Here is a 27,500-nt window from a genome sequence, read left to right on the forward strand (position 1 = left end):
AGTGCTCATACACACATACTGTGTGCAGTGTGTGTTTGTGCATGCATCAGATTATGAGTAGGAGACAGTTTGTTTGGGAGAGAATAAGTAAGAGTGTGTGATAGAGAAACTTTCAGTGAAAGGTATTCCACAAAAAAACAAAACAATAACAAATAGGTGTCTAAGATCATTTCCTAAATCAGAGGGAGAGAGAGGTTGAGGGAGATAGCATGAGGCCATGTGTGTGGCTCAATCAGACCAGACCCTGGCAGGACCTGTAATTAGACAGAGTGGAGCAGCACTCCAACCTGTGGTGCATGTGTGCATGCACATGGCCTTCCTCTCTCCGTGTATTTCAACCCAACCCATCATCTCACCTGCACCGTTTTTTTCTTTGTTACCCCCCTGTCCTTTTACTGCATCCATGCCTACTGAGTGTTTGTGTGCGCGTGTGTGTGAGCGTTGGTGTGTGTGTGTGTGTGTGTTTGTGTGTGTGTTTGTGATTATGCCCGTGCGTGTTCGTCAGGTGTCACCCAGCCTCTTCTGATCCTCACGGAAGGCTGCCTTTGTGGTTGGCATGGCGACAGCCGCAGTGCCGTGCAGAGACTGCTGCCATGGCAACCGGGCACGCTAAGCAGGGGGGCAGAAGACCAGCGCTGCTTCACTTCGCCCTCCTGTCCCCCCTCCTGTGTCGTGTGCGTTTGTGTGTGTTGGTGTATGTGCGTGTGCTGTTTGTTGTCCTTTAAGTCTATATGTGTTCTCCCTACACAGCGTCTGAGTTCTCTGTTAGGATGTCACCTTCAGTGTATACACGTTGGGAAGTTTGTGTGTGTGTCTCTCTGTTTTATTTAGGTATTTCTGCAGGTACTGCCCCGCATTGTGAAGACAATTAATCCAAGCATACATACATATACTGAAACACGCAGACACACACACAAGCCTACACATTCTTTTTCTGTGGCCCCCATGTTGTAAGCAAGCCACCTGCAGTATTGTGTGCCTGTGTCAATTGTGTGTTTGTCTGTGTGTATCGGTGCATCGGTGTAAGAAAAACACATCTGTATTTATAATGAATGGGGCAAACAGTTAACATATCGAGAGGAACTCAACCCCTTAACAGGTGCACACTTTATTTCTCTCTCTCTCTCTCTCTCTCTCTCTCTCTCTCTCTCTCTCTCTCTCTCTCTCTCTCTCTCTCTCTCTCTCTCTCTCTCTCTCTCTCTCTCTCTCTCTCTCTCTCTCTCTCTCTCTCTCTCTCTCTCTCCGTCCCATCCCAGCACTACGGAGGAGCTCTTCCAGGCCCTGGAGGACAACCAGGTCAGCCTGTCCACCATGAAGGCGTCTCGCTTCGTGAGGGCCTTCGACCAGGAAGTGGACCGCTGGGAGCGCTGCCTGTCTCTGGTGATGGAGGTCACCGAGATGGTGCTCACCGTGCAGAGGCAGTGGATGTACCTGGAAGTAGGCGCTGTCATATTGTCTCTCTTCTGACGGGCTCTCTGTTTCTGCTCTTCCTTTTCTACTCTTTCTCTGCCTTCTTCTTCTTCTTCTTCTTCTTCTTCTTCTTCTTCTTCTTCTTCTTCTTGTGTTTGGATTAATTTAGTAGGGAAAACGGCAAACCTGTATTCACCAGTATTCACTTTCAAATCTCAAATTATTTGTAAATCATTATGAAATCATTTTAGTAAAGTTAAAGTGAAGGTACTTTAAAGTTTGTTTCATTTGAGAACGATCCACAAGGAAATGTGTTTACTTTTTCCATTAATGTCAGTCAACATTGTAAACTGTCTTGTATGTACGGTTTAGATAGTTAGTTCTGTCATTGATTATTAGGAGGAATGCATGAGTTCATAGACCCGCTCTACTCCCTCCCTCCTTCATATACGCTGGAAGAAAAAAAACACCAAGATCCTGAGATCAATTACCGTAAACCACATTGGCCACAGTTTGTCTCACACAGTTTGGCACCACAAACGGCAACATGTATGCATTTGCTATGCTCGTAAATGTCTATGGTTACTCTTTGGCACTATGACCCGTTGTTGTGTAATAAGTGAACAGTGAAAATGTGTATCTGTCTTTTAGTTTTTACATACAGGGAAATATACAGCAGGTCAGTCGGTCATGAGAGGAGGGGCATACATGGAGAAATGAGACGGAAAGAGAGGAGGGAAGGGGAGGAGAGGACAGGGAAGAAGAGGGATAAGGGTAGAGGAGGGGAAGGGAGATAAGGTTGCAGGTCACACTTAGAAAGTGGTATCAGAGTTTGGTGTACTGCAGAAACAGAGTGTGTGTGTTCTCCTTTTGTCCATCACACACGGTGCAAGACGTGGTTACAGGGGTCGGGGAGGGCGGAGTTGAACTGAGAGCGCCCCAACCCAACATTAAGTATCCCACATTACGGGGCCACAGCAAGCTGTCTCCGACAACATTGGATCACTTTGGGCTTGTTTGGATGATTCTGTGTAGACAGGGCGCGGGCGCTCTCTGTTTGAGTACCATTCTGCCGGGTACGGCGGCTAGAGCTGTTAGTGTTGTTCTTCTTCTTGTGTCGGTGGATGCAAAAAAAACAACACCTGGAGCAGGTTAGCGGGTTAGCATCTGAACTGGCACTGTCTGGTCTTAACTGCCTCTCCATCTGGTCTCCCTTTTATTTCTCTCCTCTATCTCTCTCTCTATCTATTGCCCACATTCTCACTCTTCCTATCTTGCTCTATCTACCCTGGTTCCTTCCTAACTTCTATATCAATTATTATTCTCTCCCTCACAATCTCCCTCCATCTCTCTCTCTCTCTCTCTCTCTCTCTCTCTCTCTCTCTCTCTCTCTCTCTCTCTCTCTCTCTCTCTCTCTCTCTCTCTCTCTCTGTCTTCAACGTCTGTGATCCAGAACATCTTCATGGGGGAGGACATCAGAAAGCAGTTGCCTTGTGAATCCAAAGACTTCGACGACATCAACTCCAGCTGGAAGTGCATCATGGACCGGCTCCACAAGGACAACAATGCCCTGAGGGGCACCGGTCACCCTGGTACTGTTACACCACCACTAGTACTTACCCTAGTACTGTTACACCACCACTAGTACTACCCTGGTACTGTTACACCACCACTAGTACTTACCCTAGTACTGTTACACCACCACTAGTACTACCCTGGTACTGTTACACCACCACTAGTACTTACCCTAGTACTGTTACACCACCACGAGTACTACCCTGGTACTGTTACACCACCACTAGTACTACCCTGGTACTGTTACACCACCACTAGTACTACCCTGGTACAATACACCATCACCCTAGTACTATTACACCACCACTAGTACTACCCTGGTACTGTTACACTACCACTAGTACTACCCTGGTACTGTTACACCACCACTAGTACTACCCTGGTACTGTTACACCACCACTAGTACTACCCTGGTACTGTTACACCACCACTAGTACTACCCTGGTACTGTTACACCACCACTAGTACTACCCTGGTACTGTTACACCACCACGAGTACTACCCTGGTACTGTTACACCACCACTAGTACTACCCTGGTACTGTTACACCACCACTAGTACTACCCTGGTACAATACACCATCACCCTAGTACTGTTACACCACCACTAGTACTACCCTGGTACTATTACACCACCACTAGTACTACCCTGGTACAATACACCACCAAAACACCATCTTTAGCTCAACGACCTCACACTCATAAAGCAAAACTGCCACTGTCTGTATAATCGCTAGTTTTTAAATAATAAAATAAAAAACCTTTTTGGCCCATTGAAGCTGAATCTGATGAAATCCAGAGTGTGTGAGGCTCCAATGACCACAATTTCCCCATGTTATAAGTGTACCATATGTACGAATGAAACGTTAACAAAACCTCATATCGTTACACGATTACAGACAGCAGCCAGTCAGAGTCTTGGACCGTGTCACTGTGGTGTTGTAAATAGTGTAGAGTTACAGTTAACTTCCATCCGTCCGTCTGTCTGCCTCAGGCCTGCAGGAGAAGTTGGTGGAGATGAACGTGAAGCTGGAGGAGATCCAGCGGGCGCTGGACATGTACCTGGAGACCAAGCGGCAGGTGTTCCCCAGGTTCTACTTCCTGTCCAACGACGACCTGCTGGAGATCCTGGGGCAGTCGCGCAACCCTACCGCCGTGCAGCCCCACCTCAAGAAGTGCTTCGATAACATAACCAGACTGCAGATCGCTAAGGTGCACACACACAGAGACAAATGCACGCACCCACGCATGATCTCACACAAACACACACAACTGTGGAGAATGACAATAAACTGACAGAGAGATCAGGAGAATGAGGCAATCGGACTGACATACTGACATACAGCCAAGCGCATTCAGGTAAATATATTTTCCTTTCTCCGTAGGCGGGAGTGAGCAGCAACAAGATGGAGGCCAACGGGATGTTCTCTGCGGACGGAGAGTTTGTTGAGTTCACCCAGTCGGTGTCCCTGGAAAAACCAGTCGAGGTACTGCGTGAACCCTGGCCCCTCGTTGGCCATGTCTGCTCTGAAATTACATATTCACGAGGTGCACTGACACAGTGGTTTGACTTTCGAGGGAAATGTCTGTGTGTGTGTCGTACGTGCGTGTGTGCATGCGTGCGTGTGTGTGTGTGTGTGTGTGCGTGCGTATGTGAGCAGTGCTGGCTGTGTGACATTGAGCGGTCCATGCGCACCACGCTCAAGGACTCCCTGAGGAACTGCCGCCTGGCGCTGCAGAAGATGACGGCCAAGAGAGACAAATGGGTCAGAGATTGGCCCGGACAGGTACGTTTGTCTCTCCCCCCTGTTTCACCTTCCCACCTCCCTAATGTGTCTCTCCTTCTTCCGACTGTGACTGAGAGACACGCCGTGACATGGTCTTCACTCAAACCGTGTCTGATTCATGAATGGATGATTGAATGGCTTCTGCCTTTGTGAAACAGTCTGACGGGCACCTTTTATTTTGTCGACGAAGCCGTTTTCAAGCCCTCTGTTCCATTACAAAAATAAGCTAGAAGGAAGAAATTATTTTACAAATCCCAGAAATATCTTTAGCTAATGAAATGTCAAAGCTATTCGATTAGGCTTCAGATTTGTACTTTTTCTTATTGAATAAAACAATGGGGTCGGAATTGTTAGCTTTGAAGGACAGTTGTTAGCTCTGGAAAGATGGATGTGTGGTGCTGACCGTTGGGCGTCTCTCCCAGATGGTGATCGCGGCCAGTCAGATCCAGTGGACCACCGACGTGACCAGGACCCTCATCTCAGGCAAGGAGAAGGGCGACAAGTCTGATCTCAGGGCCCTGAAGAAAAAACAGGTTGGAGAAACAAATGAAAATAGTTTGTGTTTGTCAAACTAAAAGCCCCATGACACAAACTGATTCATTAAAAATATGTGATCACATATTTAATCAAATACATTTTCTGATTACTATTTGGACACTTTCATCCATATCAACTTACAGTTCCTTCAGCTACGTGTCATTAAGATGCAGGTAAGGGTTTGGGAAGCTGTCTCACACACCCTAGAAATGACACTACACGCCTGCCCCTCAGAACTTCAATCATCATCATAAGATTTCAAAATGAATTTCATAACCGGTTCGGTAGTGGGCTTGGAAGAGTGAGTTGGGAACCCAACGGAGACATCTCACTGCTCTTTGTTCCGGTTCAAAATTCTCTCATCAAGCAGGTTCATTTCTCTCTCGGTTATTGGCAGTCATCGCGTGCACCGGCGAGTCAGTGGGGGATCGTCCTGTTCCACTTTTAATTATCCTCACAATGTTCTGATGCCCTCTTACTTTGCTCCGGCAATTTGGAAATGTGGCGGACCGGAGGGGCTGAAAGGCAAGCCTTTGTGCACTGGTAATGGTGGACTTGCTCCGTGGTTAAAAATCCAATCGACTTCAAAGACAAAACCGCCGGCTTATAAGATGTGTTTTATCAACCTCCCTGTGGGGAAGTGGATGTGCACTGCATCTGAGCGCCAATCAAACATCCCCACTCCTTCCTCCTCCTCAATCCCCTCCTCCTCCTCCTCCAGGTGTCCCTGCTCAACCGCTACTCGGACGCCATCCGGGGCGACCTGTCCAAGATCCTGCGGCTGAAGATCGTGGCGCTGGTCACGGTGGAGGTGCACGCCCGCGACGTCCTGGACAAGCTGGCCAAGATGGGCTGCTGCGACGTCAGTGCCTTCGACTGGCTCTGTCAGCTGCGCCTCTACTGGGAGAAGGTACGGCAGCGACCGCATCACCTCCATCTGGGCTGTTCTGTCTCTGGATGGATAAGATGTTAGGATTTTTTGATTATTGCTTGGTGCTTCTGTGTTATATTGTACTAGTATGACAACATGTTGACCCTCTGGGACATTGAAGATTGACTTTGCTATTATGGATGGCTGGGTAGATATGTGTAGGGAAAGATGGATTTAGGATGGATTGACCCTAATGATGGTTGATGCGTTGAGGGATTGATAGATGTTTGGGTGGATGGAGGGATGGATGGTGGAGGTATGACTAGATGTATGGGGAAAGTTGTAAACACTGTTGTTCTTTCGTTGGGACTGTTTTGGTATAGTGACATACGGACACAGTGTTATGAGAATAACTTGTCGACAGAGGACTGTTGACTGTTCGTTGTCCCATAGTTGGAGATGAATAAGAGCACATTCTGTGACCCAAGGGGGAGTTCAAACCTTTATGTTCCACTATGCAAATGCATTTAAATTCAAGACAAGTTTGAGAATTTTCGGGTGAGGTTCATTGGGTCGAGGTTGGACGGATGATTAACACTGTTAATACAGCGTGTTAAACTACACATTATTCAGTATAGATCCTTTGTGAGCATTTAGAATGTTTGTAAAGTGGATCCTTTCAGAGAAGCCCATGCAGTGAGGAATGAAGCCAAAACCGGCAGCGGCTTAAGGTTAAAATAGAAAAATGAAATAATAAACGGTGTAAAAACGTCCCTGTGGCGGCGTTGGCTGGGACACAGCTTGATCTCAGCCTTGAATGCACTTTAAGGTCACTCGCCCTCAGAACACCTCCACTGACCTACAGTAACACACCGGAACATTTAATCACAGCTGCCCAGGTGCTGGGTGTGTACACTTTTAGCTTTTGCTGTTGTGCAGTATGAGAGACACTGCAAATTACTTCAACCAGTGGGTGGTGTTTCTGCCAGTCGAAGCTCCAGGTCAGGTGATGAATTGAGAGTGGAACCCTGTAAGAATAGATGGTGGTTGCTCTGCTCTTCCTGTTAAGGTGTCTCCCTCCATGCTACTTTTTTAACCCCCTCTATCACCCAATGGGTGAATAATGACTCCTTATGAATAACAGCTTCAATCTGTCAGTCAAGTAATAATAATAATAATAATAAATGAAATTTATATAGCGCTTAAGTAGTAATAAGACGCACAAAACTAAACCAAAAAAATACAATTCGCTTCAGGACATACCATTGTGTGATCAGAGTATTTATAAAAGTTAAAAGCTATATATTCCCTTTTTGAAAATAGGTTAAATTTAAAAAAAAGATTTACATATCGCTTACCAGTTCAGGGACTCATCTGAAAAGCTTAAATGCAATACCAGGTTTGTTCAGCTTTTTCTATTTCAGTCAAGGGTGATCAATGACTCATGCACGCCCATTTGGATACACACATTCGAGTTTCCAAACCTATCTGTCAATATCTCCTTAATAAGATGCTACCGCAAGCTTGGCATTCACAGGTTCAGAACACGGCGACTGGCTAAAAGCAGGACAAATATACAGCCCCGTCCTGCTGTGTCTGGCAGAAACACCGCAGCACACCAGGCCCACTGGGCACACTTTGCCCTCTAGCCGCTACACTCTGGTGTTCTTTCGGTTGTTGTTGTGCTGTTTTTCTCAGACTACCCTTGGAAGTTGCAGCAGAGAAGCCGGCCATGGTCTCACCCCACTGGTCTGTCAGAATAAAACGCACAACACGGTACAAGATGAGTGTCTGAGTCGGAGGACGGAGACACAAAGGCTAAATAAAAATGTTCACGTCAACCTTTCCCTGTGTTTTTCTTCTCTTTTATTTCCTTCTCGCTGTCTCTCTGTCCCTCTCAATCTCTCACTCTCTGTTTCTGTTTCTCATTGCCTCTCTCATTCCTCCCTCTCTTTATTCATCTCCGTCCCTCTCTCTGTTTGAATGTCTCTATCGCTCTGTTTCCTCTCTATCACTCTCTCTCGCTGTCTCTCTCCCATCCTCTCTCTCTCTCTCTCTCTCTCTCTCTCTCTCTCTCTCTCTCTCTCTCTCTCTCTCTCTCTCTCTCTCTCTCTCTCTCTATCCATCCCCGCTCTCTCTCTCTCTCTCTCTCTCTCTCTCTCTCTCTCTCTCTCTCTCTCTCTCTCTCTCTCTCTCTCTTTATCTATTTTGCTCTCTCTCTCCCATCCTCTCTCTCTCCCACCCCTTCCTCTCTCTCACTCTCACTCTCACTCTCGTTCTTTTTCGCTCTGGCCCTCTCTCGCTCTGTTTGTCTACCTTGCTCTCCCACCCTCAGGACGTGGACGACTGCGTTATCCGGCAGACCAACACGCAGTTCAAGTATGGCTACGAGTACCTCGGCAACTCTGGACGCCTGGTCATCACCCCGCTGACAGACAGGTCAATGTCTCTCTCTCTCTCTCTCGCCCTCCGGTCGTCCACCCAACTTACCGGTTAATCTCCTGCCAATGTCCAATGCCTCTATTCATTCCATTATTTGATAACAGAATCCACCCGCTGCTGTTCACCCGAGTCACTATTACCAAGGCGTTTAGTATCAGACTCTCTATAGCGCGGTGCCGGACACGTTCTCCTGTTTGATTAGCAATACGTATAATTACAGACCTCCATCAGGACCAGACAGACACTAGCATTAAGGCTGTCAGTGTAATCACTGGCTTATACCTCGTGTGTATAGCGAGGATGTCGGCAATGGGATTAGACCTGTTATTGGGTAAATTAGTGCTCCCTTTTGGGCATATTGCTTCCCTGCAATAAGGTCCAGCATTGCCTCACACAGGGGACCATATTGCATGCATTATTATTCAAGTATAGTTCCGGGCGGGAACGTAATAAAGCTAATTGATATGGGTCTTTTATATGGTCCTCATGACACTTATTGGCCAACAGGGTGGCATAAGTAAATTTAAAAAGCCCTGCTTCCTCATTAAAACAGGATTAATCGTATTTCATGAACAAACTGAATTCGGTTTGACCTGTTTTGGCACCCTATCAACACCATAGATGCTACCCAGGATCAGAGTGTTTTTTACCTTGTGATCACTATTCCGGCCTCCCATATGGAAACCCACAAAGCCCAGACTCTTAATTATAGAAGATTTATTATACCTTTGGCCATTGTTTGCTGCTGACACGCTTTCACAACAAATGTGAAAAAAAACCTGTTACAAAGAAAACATATTTTTCAAAACTATATGGTGAAGAAGTGATGGGAATTTGAAATGACATGCAAGAAGATACATAGTGAAGAAACTCTGCGCAGACTCACCTACACCATAACTACCTTTTCTACCTACCCAACTACTAAATAATCATCAAGGCCACTGCCAGAATAGCAGACTCACACACCAGTCACCTGTGGCAAAGTATTAAGACAACCATGTATATCAAACTAGGAAAATAAGTTGCTGTCCTTGTTCTGGACCTTATTTGCTATTCATGGAACTGGCAAAGCTTGAGGTCTTAGGCTTTAGGGCTGCACATCAAATCCTTTCCTTCTGTCTCCTACCCAGATAATAAAAACTATCCTCTATTAAAGTTATTTCCATTACTACGTTCTATCTGTTCCAGGTGCTACATGACCCTGACCACGGCCCTCCACCTCCACCGGGGGGGGTCTCCTAAGGGTCCGGCGGGCACGGGGAAGACGGAGACGGTGAAGGACCTGGGCAAGGCCCTGGGCATGTATGTCATCGTGGTCAACTGCTCCGAGGGCCTGGACTACAAGTCCATGGGACGCATGTACTCCGGCCTGGCTCAGGTAGGACCATGCGCATGGCGGTGGTAGTGATGGTGTCGGTGGGGGTGGAGTTGGGGATGGGAGTGATTGTGGCGGTGGGGTTGGGGGGGGGGTGGTGACGATTGTGATGGTGATGGTGGTAGTGATTATAGTGATGGTGGTGGAATCATAAATGATCATAGTAACAGCTTTTCTTTGCCACCCCAGACAGGGGCGTGGGGATGTTTCGACGAGTTTAACCGTATCAACATCGAGGTGCTCTCGGTGGTGGCCCAGCAGATCCTCTCCATCCTGTCCGCCCTCTCTGCCGGCCTCACTAAGTTCGTCTTCGACGGACAAGAGATCAGCCTGGTCTGGTCCTGTGGCATCTTCATCACCATGAACCCTGGTCAGCCAGCATTCGCCATAATGGCCCCCAAAACACGCATGCGCAACACTAACACTCTCAACCAGTTTTAATACCCTTATGAGGACCCCCACAGTTTTTGAGATGAACAACCTGAAATGCTCAAAGCTCCCCCACAAGAGGCTTTACCATGACTCCATTCCCGTGGAGCCTGTCAGCCTGCCGAGGGTTTAGAAAGCGTCCCTTCCCTGACTATCACCACATCATGTACCCCCCAGGCTATGCGGGTCGCAGCGAGCTGCCGGACAACCTGAAGTCCATGTTCAGACCCATCTCCATGGTGGTGCCGGACTCCACGCTCATCGCAGAGATCACCCTGTTTGGGGAAGGCTTCAACAATTGCAAGGTACAGCCATCTCACACCGAGCTGCGGAGGTACCGGGTGGGCACTGGAGATGTAGATCTCAAAGCAAGCTCAAGATGTAGGTCATTCAGTAGGGGCTTTCACATCAGGTAGCTCTTAGGAGCTTTTTGTCCAATACACACGCACGCAAATACAAACAGACACAAAAACACAGGCCTTGGTTTAACAAAGTGACTTGCTTGCTACTATTGTTTATCTCTCCTTCTTCACATATATCTATGTGTATCATCTAATATGATATAAAATATTGCGCTGTTGTATTCATCAGATATCCAAAGGGGGCATCATGACCCACTAACAACGACGAGTGGGTTCAGTGCATATATACATTCATATCTCAAGTTCAGTCATGCTGATACCAATCTGAACGGCGCCAGCTTTCCCCGGGATACAGAAATGAACTAATGAAACATTCCGTCATGGCTTGCTTCTCACGTGAAAGGTGCCCACCACCAGCGGATGAGAGTGAGTTATCTCACACTGATGGAGCTGCAGCAGGGAGTAAATCAAAACAACATAGTTAATCACAGAGTCAGCCACTCGCCCTTTCACAGCCAACTGGCCAAACACACAAACAAACTCAACACATTTTTCCGATGTTTATACTAAAACAAATATAATGCATCTGGACTTTCATCCAAAGATTTTCGAGATCTGTTCAACTTCTTAAGATTCAAATATTTTTGTTTTATAAATGTTTGCATATTTACGCTTCGTCTCATTGATTAGATTGAACCTTACCGGGCCGTGTGACTTACATTCACAGGTGTTAAAACGAGTCAGCTTCTATTGTTGAGTTCGAGCAGTATTACATGCAGAGCAGGTGTTCCATGCTGCCATGTCAGACATCTTCTTGAGAGTGTGTGGATAGTTTATCCTGTGGGCATTATTGCACATTGCACCACAATGTGTGAAGCCTCGCCCAGCCACATAGTCTAATCTGTCCGACTCGGACCAGGGGAGGATGCTTAAACCAGCCATCATCCGCACACACTTCAGATACCCAGCTAGAGGAGGCTTCTTGAACCAGCACATCAACCACACACACCCCTTTGCGTCATTTCCTGTCAGTTGTAAGGGATGTGTGACTTGGAGCTGTTATGTTTTTTAGGTGCAGCGATCTCTGATCATCTGGTATCGAGACTCTCAAGACTTTCATTTAGGTTTCATAATGAGTAGTATTATCAGCGGTAGTAGTATTATGATGGACCAGTGGGTCCTGAATATACTGTGTCTCCAGTACTAATTAGGTTTCATGATGAGTAGTATTATCAGAAGTAGTGTTATGCGTGACCAGTATGCCCTCATCGTACCAGGTATCTCCAGTACTAATTAGGTTTCATAATGAGTAGTATTATCAGCGGTAGTAGTATTATGATGGACCAGTGGGTCCTGAATATACTGTGTCTCCAGTACTAATTAGGTTTCATAATGAGTAGTATTATCAGCGGTAGTAGTATTATGATGGACCAGTGGGTCCTGAATATACTGTGTCTCCAGTACTAATTAGGTTTCATAATGAGTAGTATTATCAGCGGTAGTAGTATTATGATGGACCAGTGGGTCCTGAATATACTGTGTCTCCAGTAGTAATTAGGTTGAAGTGTGTCGAGGTGCTGTGCCCTGTTGGGGCGTGTCCACTGACTCCAGATCAGAGGTGAGCTGAGCCTTCTGTCTCCCCACCGGCTGCTGGCACCTGTGGTCCACCAGCGTTTACCTGGAATCAGTGTCAGTGTGGAGCCTGGAGCCCAGCCAGGGGATGAGTGGATTAGCATGCGCCGTGGAAGCTCCGGCCTCGAACGCACGTCTTTGTTGACCAATGTATGCGCGCGTGTGTGTGCGTGTGGGTTCTTTCATCCATGTACATGTGCACCTACTTTGAGTTTGTAGTTTGGGCTCGGCTTTGTGTGTGTGTGTGTGTGTGTGTGTGTGTGTGTGTGTGTGTGTGTGTGTGTGTGTGTGTGTGTGTGTGTGTGTGTGTGTGTGTGTGTGTGTGTGTGTGTGTGTGTGTGTACCTCTGCCCTGTGCTACCTCCAACAACTTACATGTCCACACACATACCCCAAAACCCACTCACACACACACACACACATCCACCCTCCCACCTGCGCCAGATGACTCCCTGGCAGGTTTGCAAACCCCAACCTCAATGCCAGCACAGCCCCGCAAACACAAACACACAAACACACTCACACACACACACACACACACACACACACACACACACACACACACACACACACACACACACACACACACACACACACAACACACATTTCCTCCTCCCATCCCATCAAGAAAGTCACAAACAACCTACACTAACCTTTACAAAACTTATCCGACAGCCGCTTCCCTCAAGGATGTTACCCTCTCTCTCTCTCTCTCTCTCTCTCTCTCTCTCTCTCTCTCTCTCTCTCTCTCTCTCTCTCTCTCTCTCTCTCTCTCTCTCTCTCTCTCTCTCTCTCTCTCTCTCTCGCTCTCTAGCTCTCATTCTAGAACTCCCTCTGCTCCCCCACCCGCTCCCCACACACACACATACACGCACACATCCAGTAATAACACCCGGGCGGGTGTAATTATGTCCAGCGCTGCCAGGCTGTGGCTGCCTGTTGGGATCAGTAATGATGTGCCAGGGAGATCATCAGGGGGGTGTTAGCATAGCGGCTTGCAGAACGCTAGCCATGTGCAGACCAGACTCAGCGCTAGTCTAGCATGGGGGCGCTGGAGCCAGCCGGGCAGGCAGGTGGGAATATGGAGGCATGGCGGTGGGGAGGCAGCTGCAATGGAATTATTATTGTGAAAGGCAGAGGGGAGGGCGGGAGAGAGGCAGAGAAACACTGCATGGGCCCACACACTTTGTTGTCTGACTTATGGTTGTTGTGGAGCAGAGCATGGCATTAACACTCAGGGGTTCAAGTCCCACTAGGGCGAGCTGGTCAGGGTGCACATGCTAAGTTATGAACGCTATGTATGCACTGGCGGTATTCTAATGCACGATGTATTAAAACGTCAGAAATGGCATGAATTATGACAACGTTATGGGAATAGAATTCCTCTGTGTCGCGTTCTTGATCGTTAATATGCAAAGCTACGGAACAACAACAACATCTACGAAAGGGGAACAGCGTACATATTTCTGCAGTGCTGACAATGATGAAATGTCATACAATACAAGACTTTACAACCTGAAACTTACCTACCCTCGCAGTTTCGTGCAACATTACCACTTCTCCTCGGCGCATGTGTCAGGCTCCATCGGCTCTGCCTCTGCAATCTCAAGCTGCTCCAACAAATTTGCAGCAATCCATTTATTACATCGCTTCGCCCACTGTCCACCGCTTCCTATAAATAACCTTGCACACGCCACCGATTTTTACGGGCTGGTTTCACCGGTGCCAATGTTTCCTCTAATAAATAGGCGAGGTGTACTGATTTAATTGTTTTCACATCAATAACATAAGATGTAAAAAAAACCTCAGCTAGCTTTGGAGAATCCTGTTCCCACAGATATACCATACACGTGAGGTCTGGTGATTAAAGACACCCCCTTCCCCTACGCGATGTCACAGCATGGACAGCGTCCTATTGACCGCATGGAATCTAGGACAGAAGCGACACAACAACACAGAACAGCGGGGCCGCGTTGGCCTGTCCATTGGCCTACTTTGGGAAGCTTTGGCCTGGTTTGAGAGAGTGCTCTGATCCACGCTTTGAGCTGGAACACATGGGGGTAGGGGGCATGTTACACTCCCCCGAGCCCATCATCTGCTCTGTCTAGCATGTTAGAAGTGTGCTCTCTCTCCCTCTCCTTCTTTCTCCTCCTTTCTATCTCTCTCTCTGTGTGTCTCTCTCTCTCTCTCTCTCTCTCTCTCTCTCTCTCTCTCTCTCTGTCTCTCTGTCTCTCTCTCTCTGTCCCTCTCTCTCTCTCTCTCTCTCTCTCTCTCTCTCTCTCTCTCTCTCTCTCTCTCTCTCTCCAAGGCTCTAACCTCTAATCCTCTCCCAATTGCTCTCTGGATATCTGTATCTTTCTTTCTCGCTTTTTTGAATTTGTGTATGTGTCGATGCAAAAGCCTGTGATACAAGTTACTACACACACACACACACACACACACACACACACACACACACACACACACACACACACACACACACACACACACACACACACACACACACACACACACACACACGCAAACACATTGAGTGCAGCTGTGTAATGCCATGCTAGGTAAGGCTACCCCGGCAGGACACCTGTAGTGCACACCTGTAGACACATACACATAACATTCAAAAATCACACTGTGTGTATGTATGTGTGTGTGTGTGTGTCTGATGTAGTGCATGTCACAGGTTTCATTGACATTATCCTGTGTATGTGTGCGTGTGTGTGTGTGTGTGTGTGTGGGTGTGGGTGTGGGTGTGGGTGTGTGTGGGTGTGTGGGTGTGTCATGTAGTGCATGTCACAGGTTGCAATGAAATTATCCTGTATTTGTGAGTGTGTGTGTGTGTGTGTGTCTGTGTGCATGTGAGATTGGGGCTGTCGTAGAGTATGTCACAGCTCAGGCTCCCATTTTCCTGTGTGTGTGTGTGTGTGTGTGTGTGTGTGTGTGTGTGTGTGTGTGTGCTGCATGTGCATGTGTGTCCATGTGTGGGTGCATGGGTGTGTGAGAGAGGGGATGCTGGCCGGCCGAATGGATGAAAGGACGTTCTTCACGGTCAAACCTGCCGGGGACTTCAAACCTCATGTTGTATTTATTTTATATTTTCATGGAGTGAGTTAACCGGCTGCTTGGCCCCCGGTTTTGACTCCCACCTCTGCCGCGATGCTCTGTGTGGCCATCCTGATTCTCTCTATCCTCAGGTTAACAGCAATTGTTCAGGTTAACACCATCTTTATATGCTGTCTCTCTCCCTCGCTCTCCCACCTCTCTCACTGATTTTTTCTCTCCCTTTTTCATTTATTTGTACCTACTTCTTTAGTTATTTTCTTGGGTGCTCACAATTTATCTTTGCTTTTTATTCTCTGCCCATATATATCCATCAACCTTGATCAATGTGTGTGTGTGTGTGTGTCTCTCTGTCTCTCAATGATGTAGTCTAGTGTAAAGTGCAGTCGGATTCTCATAGCATCGCGGTTGTCTTTTTCTAAGTCCATATGAATTCTTCTTCACACCTTTCCTGTACCTCATTACCTTATCCACAAGGTCAAGGAAAAGAGGTGAGGAAAGGAGATACAACGTCATTGTTTGACTATCCAAACCGCAACCCAAGTCTAAATGTGTGTGTGTGTGTGTGTGTGTGTGTGTGTGTGTGTGTGTGTGTGTGTGTGTGTGTGTGTGTGTGTGTGTGTGTGTGTGTGTGTGTGTGTGTGTGTGTGTTAGCTCCTTGCCAAGAAGGTGTTCACGCTGTACTCCCTGGCGGTGCAGCAGCTGTCCAAGCAGGACCACTACGACTTCGGCCTGCGAGCCCTCACCTCCCTGCTACGCTACGCCGGCACGAAGCGGCGTCTTCGTCCTGATCTGCCCGGGGAAGAGGTGAGACACTGCTCAACTCTGTCGGTTGGTCTCTCTCTAGCCCTCTCTCTCCCTCTCTCTTTGTCTTCCTATCTTGATATATATTGGAATTTTACTTTTGACAGGAGATAATCAAGTGGTTATGGTGTTATATTCTCAGCAGGAATCCCATTATTTGCAGAGTACATGCAGGCCTGTTCCTTGGGCAAGCTTCCTTTCTGCTCCTTAATGACATCGATCTTAAATCGAGATTGATCTCGTAACTCTACAACGGCAACAGTGAAAATCAATAATATACATGGTCTTAGGATAATAGGATATATAAAAGGATAATAAAATGTCAACCTTGCTAGAAGTAGACATCTATGAACTATGGGTTACTGTGGAAGCCTATTATGGCAATGTTGTTATTGATATTGTTCTCAATATGTGATTCATGATGATGATCATAAGGTTATCAACATCTACTTGTTTAAATTGACTCATGCTGTTCTAATCTCTGTTGTTAAAAAAAGAATGATGAAAAGATAAAATAGTGTTTCCATTCTAAACGGCAGCAATAGAATTTGGCGGGCATTCCTTCTTCATCACCTCCTCCCTCCCTTCACCCCCTGACCTCACATTATACTCTTCACTCGTCCCGGTTCCTTGCTTCAGGACTACATTACCACCCCCACCGTCACTGCCACCCCACCATCACCACCACCATCCCTCAGCCCTAGCCTGAACAATACCTAGCGGCACTGGAGAATGGCAGAATTATGTACTCAAGCACAAACACACACACACACACACACACACACACACACACACACACACACACACACACACACACACACACACACACACACACACACACACAGGCAGACACACAGGCAGACACATAGAGGCACACAACATTGAACAAGACCTTCAGGCACAAGAACGGAATAGACACTAGTTGCATGCACTATCGCATCCAAGCATCTACGCACACACACACACACACACACACACACACACACACACACACACACACACACACACACACACACACACACACACACACACACACACGCCCACACATCCACACACACGTTGATGAGAGAGTGACTTCAGACGGAGGGGGTTGACACCAGGAAAATGTGTGCCTAACGCCCCGCAGGGAGCCGGGCTGTGATCAAAAATGTATCAAAGGGTGGGAAGAAAAGTTGAAACAGCACCATAGAAAAGAGCTCATCATCTCATACCTTTCCTCCGCACTTCCCCTTTTTATTTATTGATTTAGTTATTCGATTATTTATCAGATTCTTTGGGGTGGGGGGGTAGGCTGAGTCGTAAGTCACTCCTTTGTGTACTGCCAAGAGGGGGGCGTTAAACAACAGTTTGTTTGTTGTTTAATAGCTCATTTGTATCCTCTGGTACGGTGAAGGGGCGAGGGGAGCCGATGATGGATGGCCGCAAGAGTTCCAGTCGGGGCGGCTCTGGCGTTCCACTGAGTTTTATTTAATGTTTCTCTGGGACTCTGGGTTTGGGGGAGAAGATGGATAAACTATAGCTGGTCATGTGTCAGGCGCCCCAATGCTGCATGAAGGTAAAAAGTAAAAGAGACGATAAGTCTGTAAAATAACGACCGAGCTGTTGTGCCCTGATGACCTCTGGTGACCTCTCCCCTCCCAGATCCTCCTCATGTCCATGAGGGACATGAACCTGGCCAAGCTGACGTCGGTGGACCTGCCGCTGTTCAACAGCATCATCCAGGACCTGTTCCCCGGGGTGGACTCGCCAACCATCGACTACGGAAAGGTACTAGCCCTGTTCCCAGTCCATTATTAACGTATTATGTCTTTCCCTTTGTCCTAACCTATACGCTAATAGCTCAGCGCTAACCCATCACGTCCTATTACCACAGCTCTAATCTTTGCGATGACAGCACCGCTGATCCCCATTGCAGTAGCACGTGGCTCACCCGCAGTTTGCTCACATATCTAAAGGAATATTGTGCCTACACATCTCACATCACATCTCATCCCATGCTGTGTTTTAGCTCCCCACTAACCGATTATAAACCACAGAGTAAAACTACAGAATTCAGTTACCTATCAGCTGAATGACTATATTACCTTTGTATATGCTACACGTGGACCTCCTAAAATGGTGCAATTTGATTGGTTCGCTATCTCGGGACATTGGGATATATCCCATGATTGGGATCTCAAACTCAGGATATTGTTTTCATCGCAAAATGTCGTCTCGTCACGCTAATAAAAACACATAAACCGCCTATAAAAGGACAAGTGTTTCACTGCACACTACTCATGACACACACACACACACACACACACACACAGAGACCATACACAGTCTGCACACACACACACACACACACACACACACACACACACACACACACACACACACACACACACACACACACCCTCAGACACACATGGCATACAAAGACATGCACAGACGCACACACATACACACTTTGCCCCCACACATATTTAACATCACACAAATGAAACAGGGTAAACAGCCCGGGCACCCCCCCCAAAGCAAGCAGCCTCAGCACTGATCTAGCAGCACGTCTCGACCAGCACTGCAAGCCGCTGCCGGCCAAATTGCATTGTTTCTTTACTTCAGGGTCCTCCCATACCACAGTGTGTACAGTCAGTTTTACTGCGTTGAAATATATATGGGGAGGGGAAATTAGCCCATAGATATGGGGGAGTTGAACAGAGTTGTGGATCTGACTTGGTCCGCCGAGCCCAGGGTGCTGATAGCCTCTGGCTCGGGCGATATCCTCAGACGCGTACGCGCACTGTTAATATCGAATGTGCTGCTGAAATATAAATACACACAAACCACCGCTGCCAAGGCTTCAGAATGACACACAGTCACGCTTGGCCTAGAGATGGACTCCAGGCCCACACTTTTTGTCATTTGTCTTACAGCTTGTCTCTCCATCTCTTTGCCTCTCTCTATGCATTTTACTCTTTGTTAACCATGGTTATTGTCTCTGTCTGTCTGTCTGTCGAGCTGACTCTCTCTGTCTCTGACACTGCATTTATCTGTTTGTCTGTTTGTCTGTCTGGCTGTGTGTCTGTCTGTGTGTCTGCGTCTCTTTCTCTATCGGTCTCTGCATTTCCCAGTATCTATTTTTACTCTGCATTTCTCTGTGTCTGTCTGTGTGTCTGTCTTTATCTCTGTATTGTACTCTGCATTTCTCTGTGTCTGTCTGTGTGTCTGTCTTTCTCTCTGTATTGTTCCCTGCATTTCTCATTTTCTGTGTGGCTGTCTGTCTTACTCTGTCTCTCTCTTTCAATTTCTCAGTATCCCCCTGTCTCCCCCTGCCCCTCTCTGTCTGTATCAAGTACTTTCTCTCTTTCCCTTCTCTGCATCTCTCTCTCTCTCTCTCTCTCTCTCTCTCTCTCTCTCTCTCTCTCTCTCTCTCTCTCTCTCTCTCTCTCTCTCTTTCTCTCCCTCTCTCTCTCTCTCTCTCTCTCTCTCTCTCTCTCTCTCTCTCTCTCTCTCTCTCTCTCTCCCCCCCCTCTCTCTCTCTCTCTCTCTCTCTCTCTCTCTCTCTCTCTCTCTCTCTCTCTCTCTCTCTCTCTCTCTTTACTGTTGCCAGTACAGCTGTGTGTCAATCAGCTGATCAGCACGACCCCGGGGATCATTGTCACGTCGGCGTATGCGCGAGGGCGTCCTCCGATCGTGCGACTGCATGACCCCAACCACCAAAACCTCCGGTTCATGTTTGTAAACATGCTCCATAAATCTGCCTAGATGAATAACACAATATACTTTACCACATGAAGAGAACGCACACATACACACACACACACACACACACACACACACACACACACACACACACACACACACACACACACACACGCATACACACACATGGACACACACACGCTGAATAATTCATTGCAGCTGTGATAGGTCATTCTTCATCTGTGCTAGGTTCCTCGTCTGTCCTCTCCATACTGTGGAAAGCAGATGGCTCATTTAGAGGTAGCAGCCATGTGTGGAGGAAGAGGAGGAGAGGGAGGGATGGACTGAAGGTTATGTACATTTGGCGCAGAGGCAAGCAAAAGTAATTAACTTACATCCCGTCCCCATTCGTCACTTCTATTTTATTTAGCCGTTCAGCAGACTTTTATCAACCATAGTGACTTTAAAGTGAGGCTGAGCACATCCTAAGGATACAATCAAGATTGGTGTAGCTACAAAATAAGTTATAGTGCTGCCCAACCTAGTTCAAACGACGACTGGACAGAGTTTATCCATAGCCACATCATCAGAAATAAACATTTTAGTATTAAATCATTTATAAGTGGTAGAGTGATCGGTGCCTTCTAATTTCCACAACGATTTCTACATTTCCAACACCATGGTACAGCTAGACAAATTGCGTTGAGACTACAAATCAGAAATCAACCAAAAGTTCACAAAGCTGCAACCTCATACTCTGAAGACGTTGTTTACAACAACAAGCGGACGGCGGTGGTGTTTGCGGGGTTGCTCGTGGCACCAGATGTAGCGGGCGTTGGGCCGGGTGCGTTGTAAGGCTGGAGGTGTCGTGGTGGTGATGAAAGCGTCATTAGTGCGGCGTTGAGACTCTCTTCCTGTTAGCTAAATGGATCCTCAGCCATCTGCTGTGACAGGCTCCACCGCTTGCTCACATCCACCCCCATATGCCCAGACAGAAGATCTTCCCTCCCTCTGTATCTCTCCCTCTGTATCCCTTTCTCACTTTCTTCCTGTACCTGTTTCAAGAGCTCCTCGTCTTTCATTTTTAGACCATAAGGTAATCTTAAATGTTTGGCTTGATGGGCACGCTGTCTACTGAGGCATGGTCCTGTCTTTCTGCCTCGCTTTCTGTCTCTCTCACTCACTCTCTCCCTCTCTGTCTCTCTATGCCCGCCTGTCGGTTAGTGTCTGTATTTCTTAATTTCATTCTCTAAATCTCGACCGTCGTCTCTATAAAGACTATTTCTTTCTGTCTCTCTCTATCCTTTTCCATCTTGTTTTTGTGTCCAGGTGTCGTTGTCGAGGTGCTGTTCTCACAACACACGTTATTCTATATGCTGCAGCCTGAATTTCCTGTCATTCTCTCCGTGTCTCTGTGCCTGATTCTTTTCCCGTTGTGCAAAACAGCTTGATAACATTGGTCCTGAGTTACAGCTGTGTGTGAGTGTGTGGGGGGGGCGTATGCACACACACACACACACACGCACACATCAACTATACCGAACCAGACTGATATATCGGTCTGCCAATGCTGTTGGCCTTCAGCAGCTGTGGTATGATCAGTATTTGCTTCCTTGAAGATAATACACATGAAAAGGTCAGGCTTGCCTCCTCCTACCTATAATTCTGACTGCAGCCATGTGAGTTATTGGCTTATTCTCCACGGAGGAAACACAGTGGTCACAGCACCTTGAGGTTTTCTAAAGAGCATGTTCGGGGGGGGGGGGAGAGGAACAAGGAACCCCGCCACAGGGAGAGTTATTGTCTGGTGAACATGGAGGAATGCGAGGCTGGGGAGGGAAAGGCACGGGATAGATGTTAGTCTGCGAAACGTGTTGTTGACACACACCTGGCGCTGAAAGAAAGCCTGGAAGGCTGTGAAGCTGGAAATGGGGAAAACCACTTTTGTCGACCGTCATCAATTTAGTTGTTTCAGTGAGCGAAGGGTGCCAGGTTGTCTGTTTGTGTCTGCTTGTGTGTAAGAGTGTGTGTGTGTATAGGTATGCTGTATTTCTGTCCATCTCTCTCTCAACATACACCCATGTATGTTGGTTGTGTGAGGCAAGAGTCCTGAGCTTGTTGCGTAGGTAGAAACATTAAGTGAGCCATCTTGAACTTCCTATAGGCAAAAGAAGAGCGTAGCGGTCGTCTGTAATGAAATGTGTGTGCGGCGGGTCCGCATGCACTGGGGCCTCTACGGGACACGGGGGCTGTAATGTGTTTTAATGAGAACAGCTCCTCGGGGGACCGGGGAAGATCTACTCATCACTTGGGGCCCCCTGCTGCTAGAAAGTAGCTCCGCTCCTCCGCTGTACGTTCCACCTGCAGCTACCCCACCCCGTCTGCCTGTCATCATCATCTGTCTGCATGGGTTCACGTCTCACTCTCTCTCTCTGTCTCCTTCTCTCCTTATTCCCTCTGTCTATCTCCTTCTCCCTTTCTCTCTCCCCTTTTCTGGCTCTCCCCCCTCTTGCTTTCTTCCTCTCACTCCCCCCTCTCTCTCACTCCCACGCCCCCACTCTCCCCGCCTCTCTCTCTCCCAAACCTCTCAATTATCTCCCCTATCTCCCCTTTTCTTGCTCCCCCCTCTTGCCTACGTTCTCTCTCTTCCCCCTCTGCGACACCCTTCTCTTTTCTTTCCTCCCCCCTCACTCTCTCCCCCCTCCCTTGCTCCCAAACCTCTCTCACTCTGTCCCCCCCCCCCCCTCTCACTCCCAAACCTCTCTAACTCCCAAACCTCTCTCTCTCCCCCCTCCCTCCCCCTTAGTTGCGGGAGGCCATCGAGGCGGAGCTGTGTGAGCGCGGCCTGCAGCCCATCCCCTTCACGGTGTCCAAGGTCATCCAGCTGTACGAGACCAAGAGCTCCCGCCACTCCACCATGCTGGTGGGCCGGACGGGCAGCGGCAAGACGGTGACCTGGAGGACTCTGCAGAACGCCCTCACCGCCCTGCACCGCAAGGGGGAGCCGGGCTACCAGCTCATCAGGGTACGGCCCTCTGGGGGCCTTTGGGGGACTTTGTTTCTTTACGTTTTTCAGAGTTCTTTTTCTTTTCTTTTTTTGATCACTTTTACTTTTTGGTTTTCTATCTCTACTACTGTCCTGTACATTCTGCTGTCACACCCACATTTCTCATCTGGGATGTTATCTTACAACACAACCTTGGGATTTACAATTCGCTCCCCTTGAATTTCATACGGGCTCAGAGACAACGAGTGGGACCTGTTACCAACAACCTATGGTTGCTTGTTGTTTTCCATCTCTGCCCTCCCTGCGGCAGAGGTCTAGGTCCATGTCTGGGTTAATAGGAGCATAGTGAGTGGGAGTTTGAAACAATTTCAACGATTAAATTCTGTTTTAACATCTTAACATTCAGTATTAACCAAATAACATTTTTTTTCGTACGGCAATAGCAATAATTCAGTCAATGACTTCCCTTCCAGCCAAAAGGCTTTTGATTTATTTATTGCTCATTTCCCTTCTTCATCCCATTATTTTTTAAGGGGGATTTCCCATGATCCTCTCTGGTTTTCTATCTCCCACCACCCATCTCGTTCTCATTTACCGTGAATATCAAAACATCCCCTTCCCAGAGGGCTTGTTTGTCTTCATGTGTGTTTGTGTGTGTGCGTGTGTGTGTGTGTCTGTGTGTGTGTGTGCGTGCGTGTGCATGTGCATGCGTGCTTGTCTGTGTGTGTGTGTGAGAGGGGGCACCCTTCCACAAAATAACACATTATCGCCCATGGGTGTGTGTGGCACGGGGCGTGTTGGCACATACATCACACCTATCAGTGAGCCTCGTCAACATGTGACCACTCTCGCAGCCCCCGAGGGGTCCCTCTCCTCATCTGACTCGCACGCGCGCACACACACACACGCACACACACCCACCAACAGGCAACCAAACATCAAGATGGATCTCCACGATAGACACAACCACACCCCTCATACACAAACACGCACACACACAGGGTCCAGATTCCTAGTGAACCCTCCTCCGTGTGCGTTAATGTCCCCCCCCCGCGTGGCTGGTGTAGTTGAGCAGGGCCCCTGGGAATACTCAGAGCCTCTCCGGCTTAATGGAGTGTACGCCATGATCCTCAACTTTAAGAGGTCCTCACTTCTTCTGCTCCCGCACCGAGGGAGCCCGACAGAATAATGCTGCCCTATTGGCGTGCTTGTCGTGTGTGTGTGTGTGTGTGTGTGTGTGTGTGTGTGTGTGTGTGTGTGTGTGTGTGTGTGTGTGTGTGTGTGTGTGTGTGTGTGTGTGTGTGTGTGTGTGTGTGTGTGTGTGTTCATAGGTGCACGTGTGTGTGTGTGTGTGTATTCATATGTGTGTGTATAAAGTGTGTGTGTTGGAGTGTATATCTGTGTGTGTGTGTTGGTGTGGGTGTCTGTGTTGAGGTGGATGTGTGTGTCTGTGTTTTTATTTGAGAGTTGGTGAGTAGGTCTTTCGGTGTGTGATTGTGTGTGTTGGTGTGTGTGGGTGCGTGTGTTTTTGTGTCTATGTGTTTGTAGTTGGATTGGGTGTGTGTGTGTGTTTGTGTGGGGGGAGTGTGTGTGTCTACGTGTTTGTGTGTGTGTGTGTGTGTATCTATGTGTGTGTGTGTGTGTGTGTGTCTATGTGTTTGGGTGTATAAGTGTGTGTGCGTGTGTGTGTGTGTGTCTATGTGTTTTGGTGTGTGAGTGTTTGTGTGTCAATGTGTTTGGGTGTGTGAGTTTGTGTCAGTGTGTGTGTGTGTGTGTGTGTGTGTGTGTCAATGTGTTTGGGTGTGTGTGTGTGTGTGTGTGTGTGTGTGTGTGTGTGTATATGTGTTTGGGTGTGTGTGTTTGTGTGTGTCTATGGGCCCTATTTTAATGGTCTGAAACGCAAGTGAGAAGCGCCAAGCGCAAGTAGCTTTTTGGGCGGTTCTATGGCGATGTCGCTATTTTACCGGAGCAAAAATTTCTCTTGCGCCCGGCGCAAATCTAAAAAGGGTTGGTCTGAAGTAGACTTTTCCCGTAGGTGTGGTTTGGGCGTAACATGCAATAAACCAATGAGAGTGCCAGCTCCCATCCCCTTTAAGAGCCATGAGCGCATTCGAATCTGACGAGTTTATATTTTGACAGCGCGTCTGCAGTCTCCGATGAGACAGAAGCACATGAATTTCAAACTTCAAATGGCTCAGTTTATGGCCAAATAATATGGCCTAATTCAAACATGGAATAAGGTCTTTTTCCACAACTTCAGAAATACTGAGTCCTCAAATAAATTTCAGCAAAGAAAACTTAACACACATATGATATGCGGTAACTGTGGTTCTATTTATTGATATACGCAATACATTATAAACATTGTTTCTTATCAGTATTGTATGCATTATCGTTATCGACTTGTGTTCCTAATATGCATGTGTCCACCCGTTAATATACATTGCCATGGACTGTATTATGCGTTACGTGTTTAGTTTGCGTGTGTTTAAATAGATGGACGCACACATGCGCGCCCGCATTCATTAATTATTCTACACATACACATACACGCACCCGCATTCATTCATTCTTTTTAACACTCACTCACGGTAAAACAATGTTTTCTCACGATCAAATACTCATCAATCCTAAAAGTTATGGGCATGTACACGATGTCTGTCAAGAAAATATGTGTTTGCTGTACGATGTTTGCAGATGCATTGATTGAAAAGTACAACTTATTACCGCTGTATCAGCTGTTCTTTCCCAAATAATTTACCAAGAATGTGTGGCTAGGTAGATGAGAGAAGCAAAGTGTATGCGCAAGGAGCACAAGCAACATTATGCATGTGCCCTTAAAATAGCATCTGAACAACGCGCCACTGACTTTAAACCAGGTGTCCAGTTTTCACTAAGCTACCTACTATAGATCAATAAACTCCCCACTGGAAGGGTTTCAGGACAAGTACGGCGGATACAACTCGAGTAACTTTATGAACTTTTATTGCACTCACACAAACAATAAGTACCCACGCACTAGGTAGCCTGACTACCAAGCTACGCTAGCCTCTCAAGTTGACAATAACTAATTAGTTGTTAATTAGACAGATAGATAGGTTGTAAACCTGCAACAAAAACACAAACACAAAACCCAGAATTAACCAATGAAATTATGCAAACATTCCCGTGATATTAATTCTTGATTTGAGTTACTAGCATGCTAGTTTATAATCACTCACCGGCAAGGCGTAATAGTCCTGACCATCAACTGAATAAAATGCGACCTAAAGGCGTGGCCACCTGCGCACTGGGACTAGTCGCGCATACACAGACACACAGTCTGGAGATCAGGAATGATAATAGACAAACCTGTAACCTGGTATGATTATAACATATATAAAATATAACATAAAATATGCCTGCATTCGGAATAAGGTGGTAAATGTTGGTACTTATTTCCTCAAATACCCCAGAACGTAATCATAACATCTATCACTTCCAATATATATATTATAAAGTAATAGTTACACTTACTGGGAAGTTCTACACCAGGTATTTCCTGGTTTGTGGCGCAAGTTATTTCTGAAACTGCAAAATAGCACCAGGGAATGTTTGCGCCAGAACACGCCTACTCCTTTTGCCGAACCGCCCCTTGGGGCGCAAGATCATTCCCTAATTTACCGACGCGTGCAACGCTCTGCGGCAGTTGCAGACTAGCAACGACACATGCGCCAGTGAGAAAGTCAATTGCGCCGGATGCAAGATAGGGCCGTGTGTGTGTGTGTGTGTGTGTGTGTGTGTGTGTGTGTGTGTGTGTGTGTGTGTGTGTGTGTGTGTGTGTGTGTGTGTGTGTGTGTGTGTGTGTGTGTGTGTGTTGGAGTGGGTGTGTTTTTCTGTTTAACGGAGCGGGTAACCTAAGCGGAGATTAAAGCAGCAAAGCGAATCATCTTGTACAGAAGATGAGAGGGCAGAGAGAGAGAGCACGATAAAGAATAGGAAGAAAGAGAATGTGCAAGACTGAATAATAGCAGCACAGAAAGGGAAGAGAGACGGAGAGAAGGAGAGGCAAGAGAACGGAATAGACAAAAAAGAATTGGAAAGAAATAGGATAAAAAAAACAGGACTTTCTGCCCGGTCTTATGTCAGTGGCCTCTAGACTGGGTTTGAGTGTGTTTGTATCCGTCCGTCTCAAAGCTGTCCTTCATACACACTGTTCTCCATCTTCCCCTTTCTTTCCAGCGACATTTCAGCTCTCATATACTCTCTCTCTCCCTGGCTCTCTTTCCCCATCTCAAACTCCCTCTCCTTCCATCTTGCTTGCTCTATTTCTCTTTTTCGCAGTCTCTCTGTCTCCCTCTCTCTACTCTCACTCTCTCTCTCTATCTCTGTGTTTCTCACACTTTAACTCTCCCACTGTCTCCATATTTCTCTCTCTCCCTCTCTGTCTCTCTTCAACTCTCTTTCTCTCCCTCTACCATCTTGCTTGGTCTTTTCATCGCTATCTCTTTATATCATTGTTCTTCCATTATTTTTGCCACTCTCACA

The 27,500-nt window shown here is 47.2% G+C and overlaps 1 protein-coding gene across 1 annotated transcript in view; it reads left to right on the forward strand.

Moving 5' to 3' along the window:
- Nucleotides 1–27,500, forward strand: part of dnah2 (dynein, axonemal, heavy chain 2) — a 228,338-nt gene that overhangs the window by 116,457 nt on the left and 84,381 nt on the right. The window contains exons 35-48 of the mRNA XM_056576101.1: nt 1,257–1,437; nt 2,864–3,002; nt 3,979–4,196; nt 4,370–4,471; nt 4,646–4,771; nt 5,194–5,304; nt 6,030–6,218; nt 8,515–8,618; nt 9,810–9,999; nt 10,186–10,366; nt 10,603–10,730; nt 16,130–16,282; nt 17,921–18,046; nt 22,773–22,991. Coding sequence (XP_056432076.1) covers nt 1,257–1,437; nt 2,864–3,002; nt 3,979–4,196; nt 4,370–4,471; nt 4,646–4,771; nt 5,194–5,304; nt 6,030–6,218; nt 8,515–8,618; nt 9,810–9,999; nt 10,186–10,366; nt 10,603–10,730; nt 16,130–16,282; nt 17,921–18,046; nt 22,773–22,991 — 2,167 coding nt within the window. The remainder of the gene's footprint in view (nt 1–1,256; nt 1,438–2,863; nt 3,003–3,978; nt 4,197–4,369; nt 4,472–4,645; nt 4,772–5,193; nt 5,305–6,029; nt 6,219–8,514; nt 8,619–9,809; nt 10,000–10,185; nt 10,367–10,602; nt 10,731–16,129; nt 16,283–17,920; nt 18,047–22,772; nt 22,992–27,500) is intronic.

This window comes from Gadus chalcogrammus, chromosome 17 (assembly GCF_026213295.1).
Source record: "Gadus chalcogrammus isolate NIFS_2021 chromosome 17, NIFS_Gcha_1.0, whole genome shotgun sequence".
NCBI classification, from domain to species: Eukaryota; Metazoa; Chordata; class Actinopteri; order Gadiformes; family Gadidae; genus Gadus; species Gadus chalcogrammus.